The following is a 20,674-nucleotide window of genomic DNA, read 5'->3' on the forward strand; positions in this document are numbered from 1 at the left end:
CAGAAGGGCAAACAAGGTGAGAGGGTGGGGGAGGCAGAATAGAAGTGTCAAGGGAAAGTCTGTTTGAAGTCCAAGTCATTTTCCAACATGGTTGCTGCAGTGTGAGCAAAACAGTCTGGATGCTTGTGCTCGCAGTAGGTGTGTGTGTGTGTGTGTGTATTAGGAAACATAAGAAAGAGACAGAAGTAAGGGAGAGGGAGAGAGACATAGACAGAGGAAAAGATTGAGTAAAGATCAGTAAAGAACAAGGAGCGCATTGAGAAAGATCTCCGTAGTTGCCATCAGGTCTATTTTATGTCAAGGGACGGCTGTAACAAGCAGAACCCCCCCCCCCCCCTTCCCCCACCCCTCCCGTCTCCCACCTCTCATCTTCCCAACTCCAAATGTGTGTTCCTGATATATCGCCGCTCTGTGACATTCTAATGACGACTTAATCACAGCCTATAGCTGTTATCAAAATGGCTTTTAAAAATACAGTGACAGTGATGCTGATTTTAGGAAGTGCAGAAAGTGAGTGCCAAAAGTCGAGCTGCCAATGAAAGCTGAATCATACGGACAAGTTTTAATTAAAGGATTAAAACCAAAGTAGAAGTTTAGGTTTGGAGTGCACTGGACAGTAGCCATTTGGACGCAGTTGGACGTGGGTTCAGGACCTGATAAAACAGATTGAGTCATTGAATTGAGGCCATTCTATCGCAAACACAGATTGAGCCCAATGTTCATGACCAGGGTTCTGGTCTCTCCTTCAGCCGAGTGTATCCCAATGGGAAGATAATCTGGGAAAAGCAGCGATATCAAGTCCACTCTGAGATGCCTGAGAAGCCTTGTGAGACCCTCTGGAGATATGAGGCTTTGATATCAAACCAATTATGTGGTGTGGCACGCGCGCACACACACACACACACACACACACACACACTGGCCTTGGAAAGAGGTAGAGAGGAAAACAGAGGCAGACCGTGATACTGAGGACACACTGAGCAGGCGGAACATGCCCTGATGTTATCCACCGGTTGAGGTTGGTTTTGAAAACCAAAAGACGATGCAGACACAGAGAGAATGGCAGAGTGAAAACTCTGAACCAGACTGAGTAATACAGGTCTGACCATATGAGAGAGAGAGAGAGAGAAACAAAATCAAGCTGGATGTGGATGACCTCACTGCAATTTGTGGAAAGGACACATTAAACCTTCCACCATCTAAAGTCACCAAGTTCACAATAGGCACACATATACATGAAGGTTTTTATTACATAGAACATTCTGACATTCTTAATCAGGTTCACTGTGCGCAGCAGCATTTCTGCCACTTCTGTTATTGGCTCTGCACAAACTGAAAAGGCAAGACCAGCGCTCTCTTCACGCCTTTTGTGAGACACTGGCATGCACTAAAAATACACCGTATTTGATAAACATTTTTTCCAGTCTGAGTCACCTCCACTGAGGATCCCTGAAGATCAGGATTGGCCTCTGGCTCTGCTAATTGGAGCTTAAAGTCTGGTGTAGCCCCTGGGCAGCGTGTGCGGTGTGCTGCACATGCTGTGTGTATCTGCGTGTGTGCTCGCGTATAAATTATGGATTGCAGAGACCTGTCAGAAAGTGGCCACACAAGCTGCAGCTGCTAGAGTGAGTGGTTTGGGACTGAATCAATCCAAAGCAATCACAATCAGAGCAGCGGCACGTGACGGAGACAGGTGGTCTAATATACAGCACAGAAAGAAGGGTTTCACATAATATCCACACTATAGATCTTTTCCACAGCAGACATTTTGACATGTGCAAAAGAGCTGTGCGATGAAAAGAAATGACGACTGAATGCAAAGAGGCTGTGCTCACAGTATCAGTTCCTGCGACATGTCAAAAAGCTTTTATGGAAAAGGCTAATAATGTCAATGACAGACGGTTCCAACTTTGGCTCACATCTCCAAACCACATTCCACATTGGTGGAATCCATGACTTGAGGGAATCACAAGCCACGGTAAACAATTTTAATGTTACATTATTAAAAAATATATTAAAATAAATGATTTATGACACACTATTGACATTCATTTAAGACCTTTGTGCTCAGTCACTGGGCAGGGTTGTTTACTCGTGTCAGGATTTTTAAATGTTTTTCCTTTTCATACTTTTGTGTTTACAGAGGGATTACACTCGAATAGAGTTCAGAGATATAAATAATCTAATATAAATACAGGGTTTTTAAAGCAGCAGGGGCAAGTCATCTAAGGTCATCTCAGGTCATCTAAGGTCACCTCAGGTCAGTCAGGTCCCTTAACGCCCACCAGTCCCAAGTGCAACTTTTTCAATATCAAATACATTTGCAGTTGTGTTTGTATGACTAAGTGGGCAATCTTGCAACCTCGCTGATTGCATTTGATTATTCTTGTTTTTTAGAGAATACATTTCTGCTGTGCAGTTTATTTTTTATGAAATACTATAATAAAGAGAAAAAAAGAGATTTAAAAAGTTTATTGGGTAAAAGTAAAACCTTTCAATGTTTGTACCTTTTCTACAATCTCAAGTACAAGCTGGCTCTACGGCACAGCTTTCAGAAACGGAGGTCATCTCACTTAACGTAAAGGAGATGTCATGAGTCATTTCCTTTGTCTGATAATGTTTTGTTGTTGTGTGCAATTCAACTGCACATACAGGAAACTGAGAGCAGCAGAAATGTGAAGGATAGAAGGTGTCAGTGTCACAGACAGTCAGTCACAGTTCTGACAACGGTGCTGCAGCACTTGTCGCACTTGTAAGTGAGCAATAAATTATTCCAATCTGAGCTCCCTGAGACTGAGTAGTGGTTTTTGTTCTGTACAAAAAGATTTCAAAAAATCTTCCAAATGTTCCTGTTTTGTCTGAAGCTTGGTGTGCTGTGAGTCAACCTTGCACATTTTGTACTAAACTGTACCATGGGACAGGGGTAATTAAAAAAGGAACACATTTAGCAGTTCATTGTAAGACCTGAAGTAATCTTTCCGCGCAGGAGCTCTATCGAGAGTTGCCTTTGTGCTCTCCACATAATTCATTCATTATGCATTCAGGTGTCATAACAACACTGACCTGAGTGACATGATCTTGTATGCGTCAGGCAGGTAGCACCGTGTATTCTCCATCTGTGCAGGGTCAGAGTCACAGATTTTGTCGTCGGTGCGGCCATAGTTGGCGCTCTCAATCATGATGACATCTGTGCCTGGGCAACGCAGCTCGATGGGGTAAGACTCACAGGACAGCTCCCTGCGCACCACTGCCATTGGGATAGGGGCACGGCCATCCGCTGGACACACGGGCACAAAGACACACACATTTGAATAAAGATGTGGTTCATCATAATGAAAACCCTCCAGCCCCGTGGAACACATGGATACTCTGTATCAGCTGCGCCTGTATTTGCACCTCTGTCGTATTGACTAATTATCCCCTTTATGGAAAAACAAATGAATCAGGTGCATGTCCACTGCTGTAAATAAAATCATAATTACTGCTCCACAGACGGCACTTGTGGGCATCAGTGTATGTAGAGAATAATAGCCCAGTAAATGCAACAGGCAATTAGTGGTATTAAAGTTGTTGAGAGATAACAGCATATTATTTTCAGAAGCTGCAAATGTTGAGCCATACTGTACATCTAGACCCATTATAGAGAAACAGTAAACACGTCATTAGTTCTAATGAGAGTGAAGCCACTGATGTGTTGGAGAAATTTTAATGCCGTTGCTTTGCCCTTTAACTTGATAATGAGTCGATCAGATGAGGCTCCTTCGATGATGAAACATCTGCGAGAGCAAAGAGAAACATTTGTTGGCAACCTACGACATGTGTATGATATTAGACCGGTCCAAGAAATGAAAAATTCAAAAAAATCATGATCATAATTAATCATGATTAATTTAGATAATTAACATGTTTCACATCTGTTTTTATTTGTGAGTAATCCAAACAATGGAATTATTAATATGGAAAATATATAAAAGAAAACTGTTAAAATTATAGTTAGATTTTCAGTCAGGCTTGTCTGTCTCAAGCACAAATAATAATGCTATTTCAAAAAATGATTTTTATTCCATTTTATCTGAATGTCTGTCCTCCTACAAATATAGTTGGAGACCCCCTGATTTGAATTTAACTGCAATAGAGTCTGTACTCCACCCGTCGACACAGCACATCTTACGTAACACGCAGTACAGAGCGTTTTTTTGGGTGGGTACTATTTTACCCCTCACAAAATAGAGATTTTTTTGTTTTGCCGGACTGCCTAGAGTTAAAAAGTCCACCACATTTTTTTTAGAACTATGTTAACAAAAAAACAAACTTAGCATAGTGCCTTGTCATTTGGGGGCTATGACATATGGCTGGATGTTCCAGGGATTTGTGGTTGTTGTGTTGCAGCTTCAATGTTGTTAGTCTCTTCTCTCTAGAGCAGCAGTCCCTGGGAGCTGCAGCTATCTTACTACTGTATATCAAGTGAAGTATTCACAGATGTTGTTTGGCTCTGCCAATATCTGGGCTCTACTGTACCTGTTATGCAGTATTCATTATTTTATACTTTACATAGTTTCATATTGTTTTTATAAGGAGACCATGCTAAAGGAGCACATCTGAGAATACTGGCTTCACCCAGTGCAATATAGGAAATATGCATAGTCCCTCTCAATAAAAACTCTAGTACTAGAGAGTACTAAATCCGAGCCACTGTGTGACTGCTTCTTATTTCACGATGACATTCTTTTCTAATTATGAAGCCCCTTAAGGACTACCAGTCCACATGCAGAAAGAAAACACTTTCGTATATACATCAAACATAAAAACCCAGACTTATACCGTTTCCAAAAGGTGAGACTTCATCCCACCTTTCTCACTCTCCCAGTCATGGTGACCATAGCAACACTATCCTCCCTCCCTGGGCTCGCTCACTGGCCGGAGGAGTGTCATGGTTACACAAATGCCGCAAAGAATCTGAATGAGCCCAATGACTTTCTGCCCAGACTCAACTTAATACTGCCCTTCACCACATCACACACAGGCACTTAACCACACAAGCACACACACACACATTTTCTCTACACACCCATGCATACAAATGCTGGGAGCGGTGGCATGTGGAGGCAGAAATTCTAAGCCAGTGAAGTCGATATCTGCATGGTGCTTGTTACTCCGGGGCACTACGCTGATAATGGCAAGAGCTAGCTTAGAGATAAGACTGATATATAAGTGACATTTACAGAGGATGTCCTTTCTAATGAACACACAGAACACTGCGGGCTGTGATTAGACCTTAAGCGCACATTCAGTCAGAATTAGTTTTTTAGTAGTGGCTGAGGATCTTGAAGACTTCATGCATGGAAGAGACTGCCTCTTAAGGCAAAGGGGTCATTAGTGTTTTAATACTAGCGTAAGGTTATTAGTTTCTCAGTGGCAACATCCCGGCCGCCATCATGTGCATGAATGTCATTTTTTGAGGACAGTAGTAATTGATGTTTACAATACCCTGTGTTGGAAAGAAACCATCTGGACTCACATTGGATCAGATGTCTTAAGTGTTGCCTTACAGGAGCTGGGCACAGAGATAACAGTGACATCATTTAAATATATGTGGTCTGTCTGTATTGTAATTAAAATCCCATATACAGTAGGGCTGGTAAATTCCTTGACTCTCACACGCTGCCCTGTCTTGTTTATCACCCATTAATTTATCTGTTTACATCAGCAGCCTCCCTGAGAAAAAGTGCTCTGCGGTCATTCTGCCTACGAAGGGATTTCAGGCATGCACAGTTATAAAGACAAGCGATACACACATGTAAGCACACGCAGCGCATGTCACTATTTACTGACTTTGCAAAGGTGCAATAAAGTCCGAGCTATCAAGTGCATGTTAATGTGTCTGTCATTAGTTGTGTAAGTGGTGACAGAAAGTTGGCAGCAACGGACAGTACAGACAGTCTTATTCAGACTCTCTTATTGCCTCCAGGGGCTGAAACAAAAGGATATTGATTTTTACATTTGGGCCAAGAACAAGAGAGTGGCAAAAGAGGTGAATAGATGGAAAGAAGGAGAAGGAGAGGGCGAGAAGGAGGAGGAGAGAGATTTAAAAGGTGATCTCTCACTTGCACTGCCACGGTGTCTGGCTACTGCTGAAATGTAGTGTTGTAACATGAAAAAATAATATTTTGTTCAAGTGCAAAGGAGGCTATAGCTGTGTACAGTGTACATTTTTTTTTGTATGGTCAATATATATTGTAAAGTAAAACCTAAATGAAGGGAATGAATCTTCAAAAAAGTATGTACAACTTTGTAAGGCAGACATTTATTTAGGTGCAGTTTCTTTGTTTCATAGACAAAAAAAGAAAATAAAAAAATGTTGTAAGTCAAACATAAATTATTCCTGTCCAGGCCCTTGGAGCTGCTGCAGCTGTGTTCCAGCATATAATGTGAGAACCATCTGCACAGTCCACCCTTTATTATTGGGTAGGGAACTTCTTCCCCGGGGGTTCTGTGTAAAAGGTCCCTGGCTAAGAAGTTGTCTGAGTAAATATGTGTCGTACAGTTTGCAACTCAATGTTCAATGATTTTTTTTTTTTGTTCTATATCGCTGCTTATAATGTAACCGGCGTAGTCACAGAAGGCATTGTACCGTAGTTTAAAATGAAATATTAAGATTTGGAGAGACATTTCTGACTATTTTCCTCATTGACAGTGTAAAAACAAAGCGACATCGTTCTTTGACTATTTTCCCTTATTAACAGTGTAAAAACAAAGCGACATCGTTCAACAGTATGACCCTGTGGATGGTAAGGCAGTGTTGGTGACCTATGCTATAGTTTTGATGATATGACTGCAACACGCTCTAGCTCTCAGCAACACGATCAACAAGTCCACCCTGTCAGGTAGAACATTGTTCCTGTCAGAAATACAAACCTGACAAACACACAAAACCCATGTCTCCCTTCTCTGTTTTACTTGTCAGGACATAACCCTGAAATAATGACAAGACAGAGCTCGCTACAGTAGATCAAGTGCTCTCTGCTGCGTGTCTTCAAGCTAAACTGTGTTTGCTTCACCTAATACTTGCTAAGTTAAAGCAGTGTGATTTGTGAATGCCAAGTTATTCCTCAGACACTCACACAAATATTCACTGATATTTTTTTATCTTCGGGCAAAACAACTCAAAGAAATGTCTGGTTACGTGTCCGAGCGGTTGAGGCTAAAACTTGAGTTTTTGTTTGACTGTTCAGACAGACAAACTTGAGTTTCTGTTTTCTGATAGCAGCTTCTATAGTGAGTCATATCAATGCTATTAAACATGGTAATCAATTTAAAAAGGTTGAACACACATCGTTTACTTAACAATTATCAATCATTTGGATTTGTCACAAATAAAAACTAATGACAAACACATATACCTACCTGCTGTTGTTTGGTTTTCTGGATTTTCACAAATAAAAACTAATGAAAAACACAAATACCTGCTGTTGTTTGGTTTTCTGGATTTCTAATTCCTCAGCAGAATACCCAGTATGTATACATCTACTGTGTAATGAATGGACTGTAATCTTACCTATGGCGAGTGGGGCAAACAAAGTGGTGATGAAGAGCAGGCATCTGATCCACATGACTTCAGAGGTTGACCTGGAAGCAGATATGGAAGGACTTCCTGCAGAGCCCAGACAGCCTCGTGCTGAGCTGTTTTCCTCACAGCTCTGTGTTCTCGACACCATACAAAACTGCAAAAGGGACACACAAACACAATTTGTTCACTTGTGTGCCATATAAAACCGATGGCTCATCTCAAGTCTCACTGACAATGTAGATAAATTGTTTACAAAAGTTCTACAAACAGTTTTATAACTGGAAGGTTAACGCAGCAGGACAAAGTTTCCCCAGACACAGAACTACTCTGTTGGCTTAATAGCAGATTGATATTTTAACAAACAGCACTTAAGGTCAATGCGGCTTCCTGTAGACATATGTCATAGACGTCTGTGCAGTAAACAATAAAAAATGAACAAATAGATTGTCTACATACGGAAGACTTCCATCTGTGGTATTGTGAAATTGAACCAATAAACCGAGCAATTTACCTCGACTTGATGTACATATTAGGGCTGACCAACAAATACATTGTTTTTAAATTGCAAATTATTACACAATGATTGCAATTAATTACCGTTTTACGTGCCAAAATCAACATGAAATTTGAAGTTGTGTAATGTATGCTTATGTTTGAAAGGTGTGGATTATAAACAAAAGTGCAGTCACAGTTGGTTTGATAAACACTCTATAAAATCAAAATAAGACGCTTCTCACAGCAGCATTCCCTTTGCACGGTAGCAATTAAAAAATAACAACTTAAACTTAAACTAATGTGTTAAAATGCCCAGATGTAGTATACATATCACACCCACACTTTATAAGTATAAACACATTTCTTGAGATTTTAGTCTGTCGGTTTATGTTTCTAATTTCGGTTCAGAGGACTGTAACAAACCCTCCAGGGATTTGTTGTGTTTGTGACTTACACATAGTAACTTGCATAGTTGTAGGAATTTCCAATATGCATATGTAGGTCATCTTTAACTAGTTCATCCACGTTCTCAATATTTTTTCATGACTTAAGATATTTTGTTATGCTGTTTTTGCAGGAAATTCCCAAGTAACTACTGCAGCTAATACTAACACCGCTGCTGTCCTGTGTACAGACCAAAGCTGAAGGTCAGTTTAATTTAGGTTTTAAAATGCATCTTATAACCAACATCAGGATAATAGATGCAACGTAGTTTACTGACTGCCAAATGAAAAATGCAAACTTTGTGCTTCCAAAGGGGCATTTATTAAGTTTGAAATCCATTTCTTTTTAATACTTACCATTTTGCTTTTGGGAAAAAAAATATATGAATAATTAGAGTACTTAAATCTGCCATATAAACTGCATAGTTTGCATTAATTACCATATCTTATATAAAATACAACATTATTATAGGGTATTTTTTGTTTTGCTAAAACAATAAGTATCTAGTGTTGCTGACAGTGATGGTGTTGTCTGTGTCAGGCTTGACCTCAATAATGTTACTCACTGACATCAAAGTGTGAAGCGCATGGATGTCCTTATCTAATCTGTATTTCATGGTGGATCAGTAATAAACTATTAATAAGAGGGTGGTCAGTGAGAGTTGTTAGAGTGATAACAGACTGGTCAGCATCGTTCCGCTGTTTTAATAATCTTATTACAGCGTCACCGGCATCATCATATATATATATATATATTTGTTCAGCAGTTCCAACAGAGTCCCTGCTTTTAGGTACTCTCAAATTCTAAGTCTGTTACTAGACTCACACATCCGGGCCTGGTCCCAGTTCTAATGGGCATCACATCTGTAGCATATCCCACCCAAAGACAGTCCTGCTCTTGAACTGGTGATTGTGGTGATAATAAAAATCTTAAAACCAACGTAAGAGCTGGTTTTCAACACAGAATAACAAACATAACGACAACGTACATAAGCTGTTGGAACCTAATTAACGATCATTAAGCGATAATTAGTAGACTACAGATGTGACTTAAACACAAATAGCATTTTAATGATACACGTTAAGAAAAAATTAATAAATAAATGAACCTTATGCCTTTTCGGAGGGTTGTTTAAACCTTGAACATGTTTTTGTTTTCATGTAATTCTTTACCGTCTTCCTTCTCCGTCACTTATTTGCCAATTGTGCACTATCACATCGCGATGACGATGAAAATACGATTAATCGTATGTGAGCTGACAGGCCTTTTGTATTAACACCATGCAGTCGTCCTTGTGCGGATGAAACAAACATCACTGGCACATAATAGAGTGATTCAAAAGCGGCTGAAGCAAGCAAAGCCTCAGTCTGACACTTCCACTAAAAATAAACAGTAACACAACAGTACTGTGTCTGACTGTTTGTCTGTCTGGAAGAGAGAACAGTTACGGAAATTAGCATTGGCCAGGGCCAGATGGAGTGAAGCAGACAGCCAGAGCCATGGGAAAAATATCATGTGTAACAGAGACTATTGATCACTCTGACCATACCATTATGACCCACCAGACACAGGACAATAGTCAGTGAGCTGTGTCATGCTATTAAGGCGGTTTTTGGCACAGTCTCTTACCCAGATAACTTAGCAGGAAAGCCAGATTATAAATGAGGGCCACACACATTGTCTGAACGACAAAGACCTTTCTGTAACCGCCAAAAACGAGCTGCACTCAAACAACTGTGCAGTCAAAGGTCCTCTTAGTAAAAACGGCATAGATCAAATCTCTGTAAACAGACAAATCCCAGAGAGAATAGAGGAGTTTTTGGGTTTTTTTTCAAAAATGAATCACAAAATTTGAGAATATCCCAAATTTCACAAAAATATAGAAGTATATGAAAACGTATATAAGTATGTTTTTATGAATGCATATGAGTTTGCTGAAACAAGTCTGTTGAAAGATAAGAAAGATAAAGAGTTAAGTTAGAGACATCAGAAGATCCTGTAGCTCCCCCCCCCCGTTCCCCTGAGAGACTCTCAACAGACTCCCATGCTTTAACGTCTCAACAGGCCGACCCTTTTTGATTGATTGGTGCCTAACCTGGTTGAACATGAGAAATCTGACCAGCTGTCCTTATGCAGACACAGGAGGCAACAATGACATATGGCTGGACGCCACCAGCCACAGCCACAGCATTCCACTGATCCATAATTCAAAAGCCACTCTATCACACCGTATGCTCCCCCTGAACTCACTCATTAATTAACCCTCTCTTTTCCACCTTGCTCACAACTGACTTCACAGTCAATGGTAATACGGGAGCCTTAAGCGGTCTAACCCTAGGTCTATCACTCAAGTTGTGTTCATAATTCAACAGGCCTCCACACACCCATATGTTTCCATAATGATATTAAAATATGTCTCATCAGTGACGGTTCGCCCGGTGTAGACAGGACCGATCCCCTGAAGTAGTTTACTAGTTTCCTATTTCTGTCAGATGTTTTATCTCATCATCCTAATGCGTCATTTGGTTAATATATTATAAATAAACAGGCAGTAATTACGCTAATTATCATAACATATGTGATCCATTTACAGCCTGTATTTATTGGGTGATCGCAAACACATGCAGGATTTGTTTAATATTTTTCCAAATACCAAACCAAATCCACTCTCAGAAAAAGAAGAAATAATACAATTAATGTTTTAAATGAATCCAAAGGTTCCTCTCTTTTGCTTTTTGTATCCCAGTAGAGACGACATCTTGAGTTTACAGAGGGTAACGTGTAATAAACCAGGAACAACGTCAGCTAACAGACAGGATCGCATCAAAACAAAGAGCTCTCAGTGCTCCAGGACCTTGAATTCAAGTGTGGTTTCATCCGTCCTTGCCTGTTTTATCTACTTAATAAATGTTCAGAAATTGCTCATTTATATAAAAAATACCGTACATTCTGTCATGAAGGCTTTCTTTTTCAGTAATGTCTAAATGTGTCTAAAGAAACCCATCTATAATCAAAGTAAGGACTGTCAGCTGACAGGGACATCGCCATGGACACTACTTTCACAGGCTGCAGCTCATCGCATGCATCTATGAACTAATTGATGTAGCGCTAATTCTGTGCTCCGAGGCACTCTGACCCTGCGTGTGTGCACGCGCGTGTGGATGGGTGGGTGTGTGTGTGCGTTTGTGTACAGTCCCTTAACAAGAGAGCTGTCTGTCACCGCAGTCCTCATTCGGGGATTCTGTCTTTCACTAATGAGTGCAGACTGGAGTGTGCTACCTTGTCAGTGGATGTCACACACACATACACCCTCATATATATATGTAGTATATATGGAAGTAGGCCATCTCATGCTGGTCAGGCATTACTATAGTAGACAGCAGTATAGCTGAAAAAACTCATGACATATATTCTATCAGTGTTCCTGAGACAAAAACATATGTGGGTGTGTATCCTGGAAACTGAAATCAAGTTCGGCAGTTTGGTTTTTTGCGGTGCATCTCTTCGTTATAGACATTCTTATTATGAGTCACACCAGCCATGGAGGCTGATCTGTAGTAGATCTGCAATAAACCAGATTGTCCTAGCAGAGACACGACGGACACACAAGTCTGAGAAACGGAGAAAAGTGCATTTTAAGCGCCGCGTTTAAGTTTTCAGCTTTGTCGGCTTATTTTCATCAGCACACCCTTCGCCCCGCCCCTCATCACGACCTTTTTGAATTTTAATTGAATATCCTTGTTCTATTATATTGTCAAACAGTTCCAGCAGCTTCAGCATCTTTCTTTCTCCTTTATTAAGTTTTTTTTTCCCTCTCTCACCTATTCTTCTCTCCTCTCTGTTTCATCTCCTCACTCGCCCATTCTTTGCTCTGCTGACGAGAAGTCCGGGCGGAACAAAGCTCATGGGGCCATGCAGCGTGTTCAGTAAAATGGCATGTGTCTGCCAAGCTATGGTAAATTACCTCCAGTTGGCTTGCTAGGCTAGGTTTAACCACCGTGACCATTTCTGGTTTTGTTTGCGTGCGTGAAAAGGAGAGAGAGAGAGAGAGACAGAGAGAGAGAGAGAGAGACGGCGATACCGGTGTGGCTAATTACCATCAGCACATAGCTGGACTGGGAAACTGTTGATTAGAATGACCATGCAAACACACACACACACCCACACTTAGCTAAGTTGGCAGAGTGAGCTGATGATTAATCAGGCGACGACCTGCTGGGACTCTGGCCTGTGGCTTGAAATAACAACCCTGTGACAGACAGTGGACAAAAACCACACACTTCAGGAGCTTTTTTACGCATAATGTAAAAACATGTACATGTAAGATGTATGGAAACAGAAGACCCTCCCTCATAATTGCATGTGCTGCAGACCGCTGAGACACTGATTGGCAGTGAGTGGACCCGCAGTGGGACCAGAGGCCCAGAGAAAAAAAAAACATCCTGTCAGCTCACACTCTTACCAGCGTCTTGACATGTCGGCCACGACATGTATCTGTACCGCTGCATATGTGGGGGGGGGGGTTTGTAAGGGCCTCACATACACACCCCATTAAAATCACCATTAATAACGTCTCACTGACACGTGACGTGTGCTCGCCAAAGTTCAACTCCGTGTCATGTCAGACTGCGCTCCTCAGTTTGGACCCATACATTGCTCTGGTGTAGACAGATGTTCTGGATGCTCCCACTGGCTGTTTCTAAACATGTGCAGTTTAGACACAGGCAAGTGCACACACTCGTGTGTGTGTGTGTGTGTGTGTGTGTGTGTTGGGTGAGGGGTTCCTCCACTGTAGGAATGTGTACAATTGTCACTGTGCCCTGAAGACAGGAAGCCTGGCAGGCAATTTATTTCATACAGGACTTGTTATAAATCCTTTGTGCAGCTTCACAGCAAATAAGCACAGAGTGCTGGAGTGGCGCCTTAGAGGTATAGGTCACCCCACATGTGACTGATTCTGGTTATTGTGGTCTGATGAAAAGCGGTGGCAATGGCACAGATGAGCGATATATTCAGGTGCGGTTTATTCACTGGTGAAGGGTTTAATTTTTATTTACTAGCCGATAAACGCTACTTCATGTCAAATACCAAACTGATGCTGAGACAGCAGGTCCTCGGTTTACAACGTCCTCGACTTACAGCATTTAAGAACTAAAGAATTCTAGTTCCATTTTTTTTTTAATATCTGTCCTTTTATTATATTTTACCAATTTTTATTTGACTAGTTCAAAGTTGTTGGATGAGAACTTCATACCCTCCCTACATGTTAGACATTCTAAACCCGTATGAAAATTGTGTCTGGGGAGGCACTGGTTTTGACCGGACCTCTACAGTTTCCGCATGGCTGCCTCTGGCTGCTCTGAGCACGCTTTCAGAAATTCAATGCACTGAAACCACCTTTAAAATCCACCTCCGGTGACCTCGTCTGTAAGGCATTGCTGTTTTGATTCTTTATCACCCAGACTAGACACCGCGGTCTGCTCCGCTCCGAACCTTCTAATGCCCCAGCCTGATCAACTGTGTGTGCCTCGATGCCTAATAATAAGACCAGAATGAACAGCACAAGAAAGAGAGGAGGGGAGAGGAGAGGAAAGAGGAGAGACGATGAAGGACGGCGGGAGAGACGGAGGAAGATAAAGTAAGAGATTCAACAATAATGAGGTCAGAGAGAAGAAAGGCTGAGGAAAATAGAGATGGAAAGATAGGATGAAGGAAATGTGACCAAGAGATGAGGAAGAGGGGATGGGAGGAGACTGCAAACCAGAGTGTGCCAAGAGCAATTACAGTGACTTGAGAAAAATCTTACAGGAAGCTAATAACCCAAGGCATTTACTTTGTTTTCTCCTCTATTATTATCAGGTTAAAGAATTATGAAAGAAAAACTGAAGATGAACAAAATTCTGAAAGGACAAAAAAAACACAATTTTATATAAGAAAATCTAACTTAGTATCAAACCACAGAACTGGACCAAACATTTACCAGTATTTCAATTGGTATAGTTGAGTATACTTTCTAAAATATGTGTCAACCTCCCTTTAAACTTTAAATGTTTTTAAAATATTTTTTAAAATATTTGTATTTTTTAATATAAAAATATAAAAAAATATATTTAAAAAAATATAAATTTAGCATGCATTAAACATTCTACAACATGGTTGACCAACTACACAGACATATTTTTTAAATATTTTTTTTAAATTAGTCTTGACATAGAGTATTGCACACTTTACATCATTACAACTTTTTGTTGTTGTCCCTGAGGAAACCAAGGAATGTTCACCCTTGAAAGGTGTGGTCCGTGCTGACTGAAGCTCAGCGACTGTTGTTTAGACAGTCGTTGAGCTGTGTGACAGAAGCTGTCATCGAGAGTCGACTCCAGTTGTTGGGCAGCTCTGTGTGTTTTAGAAGAAAAACACTGATGCACTGGTTCAGAAATGTGGACACACCCTCTAAAGTCAAGACAAAAAGAACTTTTTTGAGTCGGGACTGAGAGCCCAACTGGATTTACCAACAACCGGGACAGTTTTAAATGTAATGGAAAGAAATCCTCGCCGAGGTAAAAGTAAAATGACTTGAAAATAGGGAAACAAATATGTCTTGTTTGACCAAAGCTGGACTTTTAAAATACATCCGAACAGGTTTGTACATCAGCGATGGTTGAAACCTACGATAACAAACTGAATGAGGGCAAGTCACAACCTAGAATTAGACAGACTAGAACAGAAACTAATACCTTCTATTTTCATTGCAAAACGCAGTAAATACAGTAAATACAGTAAATACATCGGACAACAAGCTGAACACATTAACAATAGTAAAAGGGGGTAAAAGGTCACCAGTTTCTATCTACCCCCACATTGTGCTTTCTCACTTTAGGTCACATGATTTCCTTCTCAGTGGAACACGGAGGGGTTCACGGCCACTGATGTTATTCTTTCGTCTGATTCGTCCGTCTCCGCCTCACCAACCCATTTCCTCCTCCATCCCCATCTCACTGTGTGGCTGTGCTCTAAACCCAATAACGTCACAACAGGTCTGTCAAAGCCCAGCCCTTAAGACTTGGGCAGAGACTGAGGCAGAATTTGAGTCCCTGTGTGATTGTGTTGGATAGAAAGGAAATTAGCAACAACAAGCTGAACACAAATGTTCTGATGCACTCTTGTTCTTGCACATTTTCCTGGATTAACAATAGATTTTCAGGCCTTTTCATTTATTTTTTTTCCAGCCCTGTTCACTTCTCCACCATCTAGCCTTGTTTTTCTTCAGCTTTTATTCTGTTACATTTTTATCTTCATACTGCTTTTGTTGGAATCAACTGGAAATCAATGGAATCAACGGCCCTTTATGCACATTGTTCTTTATTTCTAAACCTTTTACCAAATGACGTGCCTGTAGATTCTCATAACCTTCCTAATCATATCACTACCACAGAGCAGTATTTTATGCTTTAAGCAGATCACGATAAATTTTCACAAGAATTCAATTGTTAATACAGAACGTATCGTTTCAAAAAGAAAATAAAGTTCAAAAACCGTTTCTGCCCAGGACATTCAAATCAGGCATTTGCTTTTGCATTAGTGAACAAACGTGAAGTGGCTGTAACATCGTCTTGAAACATTTATGCAAAATGGCCTTTCTGAGGCTCTGCTGCTCATATTTTAATAATGAATAAGTAACAAGACTGGTATATAAATATAAGACCAGGCAATTAACGTAGAACTGCTGAGAAAACACAGAGATGTAACTGGAAGAAGACGACGTATGTTCATGGACGACACCTTGCTTTCTGTGTGAGAAAATATGTCTGTGGATTCTGAAGAAGTATTTCTCTATAGATACAAGAGAATGACGGTTAAAGAAAAAAAAGGAAAAAAAAACGCCTTTGTGAGTGACATGACTCAGCTACAAAGCAGCGATGCGGGGAAAATGTCTCAAGCCAACGTGATATTGGAAAAACTGTCTGTCACAAACGTTTTAAAAAAACAAACAAACAAAAAAAAACACACTTCTACTTCTGTAGAAGACAGAAACTCAAAAACAAATTCCAAGTTATTTTTCAACTTCAAACACAGATCAAGAAATATTGACATATATTCTAAATATTGGTCAGAAGGCGAGGATAAAGGCTTGGCATATGCAAGGCTACGTTCAAAAGTTCTAAGACAAATATATATATACGTTACAATGTTAAGAAATTGCATTACTTTTTTGAAGTTTTATTTTTGTCAAAAGTTGCAACTGTTAAAATTTAATGATTTGAACTCACATTAATCACATTTAAACCAGTCATGAATGCAAATCTGCTCCAATTATTGAAACGTTACAATTTATTTAGGTTTTTTTCTGGTTCAAATTTGAGAAAACAATTAAAAAAAAGGGATAAAAAAAGTATTTAAGTCTCTTATTTTTCCCACAGGTGCTATTAAATTCCTCTAGGGCTTGAACCCAGGACATCCTGCATGTAAGGCAGATGTAATAACCTCTACTCTATGGAACCAAAAAAAAACTTGAGTCGGAATTCTCAGAAGGAAGCACCACTTGCTTAGAATCTTAGAACTTTTTGACTCGCCTTTGTTTCCGTGCGTGTTCAACCCGTTGTAAGTTCTTTGTAGAACACCATGCAAAAAGAAAAAAGAACACAATCACATCAGCGACGTGTATACTGCTACTGAAATGCAGGCCCATAACCGCTGTTCTGTGATTGCAGACTAACCTGGTCGTTTTCAGCGTCAGCCACAACTGTTGCATTTTTGATTAGCTGTGTCCATCACTTACGTGAAACGGCATAAAACGGACGACACAATCAGCTCCGCCGGAGCGCGGACTGGGAGGGGGGGGGGGGGGACAGGGTGCTTTTGAAGCAATCAATGGAGACAGCAAAGGTAAACAAAGTGCTAAATGTCAGCTATAGTGATTGTCTGCCACAATATCGCCTCAGGGCGGCAGAACCAAATAACCAAAATCAATAACCTAATCATTTCATATTCAAATCACACTGGGTGGAGGTCTGGATCATATTGCAGTTTCATATCCCTAGTGAGGTGATGTATTCCAATCAACACACCAGTGCGGGCGGACGAATTGAAATTGCAGTAATTCATAGGAGCAGTCGGCACGCCACAGCAATTGTATCTGGAATGCATTTCTTAACAATGTTTATCATTATTTTGCATCGGAAAGAAAGAGTGAGACCTATTATTGTGGCTTTGTGCAAATATTACTGTTTGGAAAACAGTGTTGGAGTAGAGTCGGCGTTCCAGTGTGTGGTATAAGGGAGCGTCCATCACACGGTTGCCGTGGATTAGTCGTGAGTAAACATAATAAATAATTATTGATTATGAATTATCATCATTAATTACATTTAATTAAGAAAAATGAATCTTCCCAAACATGACTAAACATTTTCTTTCTGTACACTGCTGGGACAGGACGACAAACAACAGCAGGTAAATGTATGTTTTCACATCTTTGATGGGGTTATTGAAATGGGAAAATTAGAGAAGATTACTGTACATCTTAACAGGGAGAACATATATATATATTATTATTTTTAATTTAAAAAAAATTAAAAACTACTAAAGGCATATTTTCTTAATTGGGAGTCATGGTAATAAAAGTATTTTAACTTCTTCTAATTGTTGTCTGGTGCAGACTAGTACTCTGTGTAAAACTTCAATCGTCAATCCACAATCGTTTACTTAACAAAAACGTAGATGGTAAAAAAAAAAAAAATTAAAAAAAGGACTGAACTTGCAGTGTTTTGAACGTTCATTTCACGTGTTTACAGATCTTCCCTGACTTAATGCCAGTGTGAATGCAGTGGAAGCCGGTGTTATTGTTGGAATTTATGTCGAAGCATCCAACTAGAACAACAAATCTCTGCAGCAAGGTAAACAGATACATGGAGGGAAAACATCTGTTGGTACATCTGCTGATCATCACGCCGAGCCACTGGAAATGTGCACTCACAATAAACTCAGCTGTACACAATCAGCACTGGTTCATAAAATACAGAACCTTCAACATAGAGTTGAATAAAAGAAACAATAAAGAAGAGGACGTGACAGCAGCTGCCACGTCGACTTCTTTGTTTTTTTACAATTGCTTTTGTGTCAAAACCAGTGTTTAACTCCAGACCCCTTCCTTAAACTTGAACCTCGCAGCCAATGATGTGTTCAGCAAAGCTGAAATAAGATAATTTAGCCATGAGCGCACGATTTAGGCAGACGAGACAAAACGAAACCAAGTCTGCCAATGATATTCCTCCTGTGTCTGGAGAAAGACGCACTCACACAGAGTGAACCAGTGAGTCAGGAGTATTATCCTGGATGATGCTTCAGTGCACGAAGAAAAAGGGAATATGAAAAGAATTTAATTAAGCCCCAAACAGCCGGCACTCAGGAACAGCCTTGTCCATCATTTTGTCTTTCTGCACCGGGGGACCGAATGGTTCAGAACATTGTGGTATATCAGTGAAATGTTACTAAAAAACTGCTAGTTTTAGTTAAAAAGAGTAGGTATGAGCTGTTGTAAAGAAAGGTATTCCATTAAATCTTAATGAAATGGATGAAAAGTAGAAAAATATGAATGCTAGCGTTATTTTAGTGCCGTGAACATGTTTTTTTTTTTTCATATTGAACTGTGCCTTGAGAGGAACAAGAAAGTCAGACATCTCGGTCATGACGTGGACGTCAACGATCATGTTCACTTGCTAACATTTAGATGAACATAAATTTTACATGTTATGATTCGTGTCATTAAATCATTTAAAATGTGTTTTATGTGAATCGTAAATACACAATGAAAGCTGGTTCAGTTGTAACAAATGTGGACGTCAACTTGTTATTTAATCCATTAAAACAACAAACAGCCAACAGTTTATCCTACCAGGGCCGCGGTGGCTCTAAATAGCTGCTCCGTCCAAGTTGTTGACAAAGAACGGCTCCACCGGCTATTCCCTGTAGCATTGTTTATGTGTGTGTGTTCGTATTTGTGTGTGTGTGTATGTGTGTGTGTGTGTGTGTGTGTGTGTGCGTTTGGGGTTGCAACAATACACTCAGGTGACATCGTATTTGTGCTAACAATCACAAGAGGTGTCTTTGTTCACGCACCTGCACCTTGTGTGTGTGTGTGTGTGTGTGTGTGTGTGTGACTGTACAGGTGTGTGGCTGTGAACTCCTCTGGTACTTTGTCTCAATCCCGGGATGGAAAAAAGGAATGCATGAGGGACACATCTGTGTCTTAGGTGTAGTCAACAGGATACTGATCTACCAGGTGACAGACCTGGTGCAGTGTCACGCACTTACAACAAACACCGAGTGTTCGATGCCCAGACTGTCCCTCGTGCACTGCAACAGCTTTGCATTGGAAATTAGCGACTCGACAGAAGTAAATGTAAATGTCAGTAATGGTTTCTGATTGGCTGAGACGGAACACGACCGTGCCTCTACTGTGACAAATGACCTGAGGAGCTAAAGACCAGACTACAGTCTCACATCGACGCCATCGCACCTGAGACCACGGTCTCACACCACTGGGCACTAGCTGCTCCACTGGAACGTTGAAAAGGTTAAGTGCCCAGAGGTCGCTGACTGACGGCGGTGGTCGAGCGATTTTAACTGACAGAGTTTTTCACAGCTACAGTACAAATGTGGTTTCACACCGTGACCCTGCAGTCACAAGCTCATCTCGGCCCAGCCTGTTTGTCGCACGAGGTCAAAACAGTGAGCAAAACCTTCAGGTGTAGCACTGAGAAGACGTAGCCCAGCACTCTATGGAAATCTGTTCAATTTGCGAAGAAGAAAGAGGCGGACATAGAGACTGACAGCTGGACCGTCCTACAGTTTTATTGAATATCCATCAACTCAATAAACAGCGTTACGTCGGAGTGATGTCAGAGCGCCAGTCTATTTATACGTCTTAAGTTCATTAGGCATTTGCTTTTTACTGAGCCTCCAGAGTGTGTGTGTGTGTGTGTACAGTATGTGCACACCTGAGTGGGTGTATATGTGTGTGTGTGTTTGCAGGCACATGTTAATGTGTGCCCATAAAGGGAGTGAGGCTCTGTCTAATTGCACAGGTCCATCTGCTGATTCTTGGAAACAGACCTGCAGACACAAACGATAGAGACAAAAATTTGCACGTGCACACACACACACACACACACA

The 20,674-nt window shown here is 40.6% G+C and overlaps 1 protein-coding gene across 9 annotated transcripts in view; it reads right to left on the reverse strand.

The window, feature by feature from the left end:
- adgrl3.1 (adhesion G protein-coupled receptor L3.1) overlaps positions 1–20,674 on the reverse strand; it is a 107,906-nt gene that overhangs the window by 70,429 nt on the left and 16,803 nt on the right. For 7 of the 9 annotated variants that reach the window (XM_025058339.1, XM_017035263.2, XM_025058341.1 and 4 more), the window contains 2 exons: positions 7,556–7,721; positions 3,064–3,277 (listed from right to left, as the gene is read on the reverse strand). In XM_025058339.1, coding sequence (XP_024914107.1) covers positions 3,064–3,277; positions 7,556–7,715 — 374 coding nt within the window. In that variant the 5' untranslated portion in view covers positions 7,716–7,721. Of the gene's footprint in view, positions 1–3,063; positions 3,278–7,555; positions 7,722–20,674 lie in introns of those variants that run through there. The other 2 variants (XM_025058343.1, XM_025058340.1) reach the window with 1 other exon arrangement.

The sequence above is a fragment of the Cynoglossus semilaevis genome, chromosome 9 (assembly GCF_000523025.1).
Source record: "Cynoglossus semilaevis isolate Cse_v1.0 chromosome 9, Cse_v1.0, whole genome shotgun sequence".
NCBI classification, from domain to species: Eukaryota; Metazoa; Chordata; class Actinopteri; order Pleuronectiformes; family Cynoglossidae; genus Cynoglossus; species Cynoglossus semilaevis.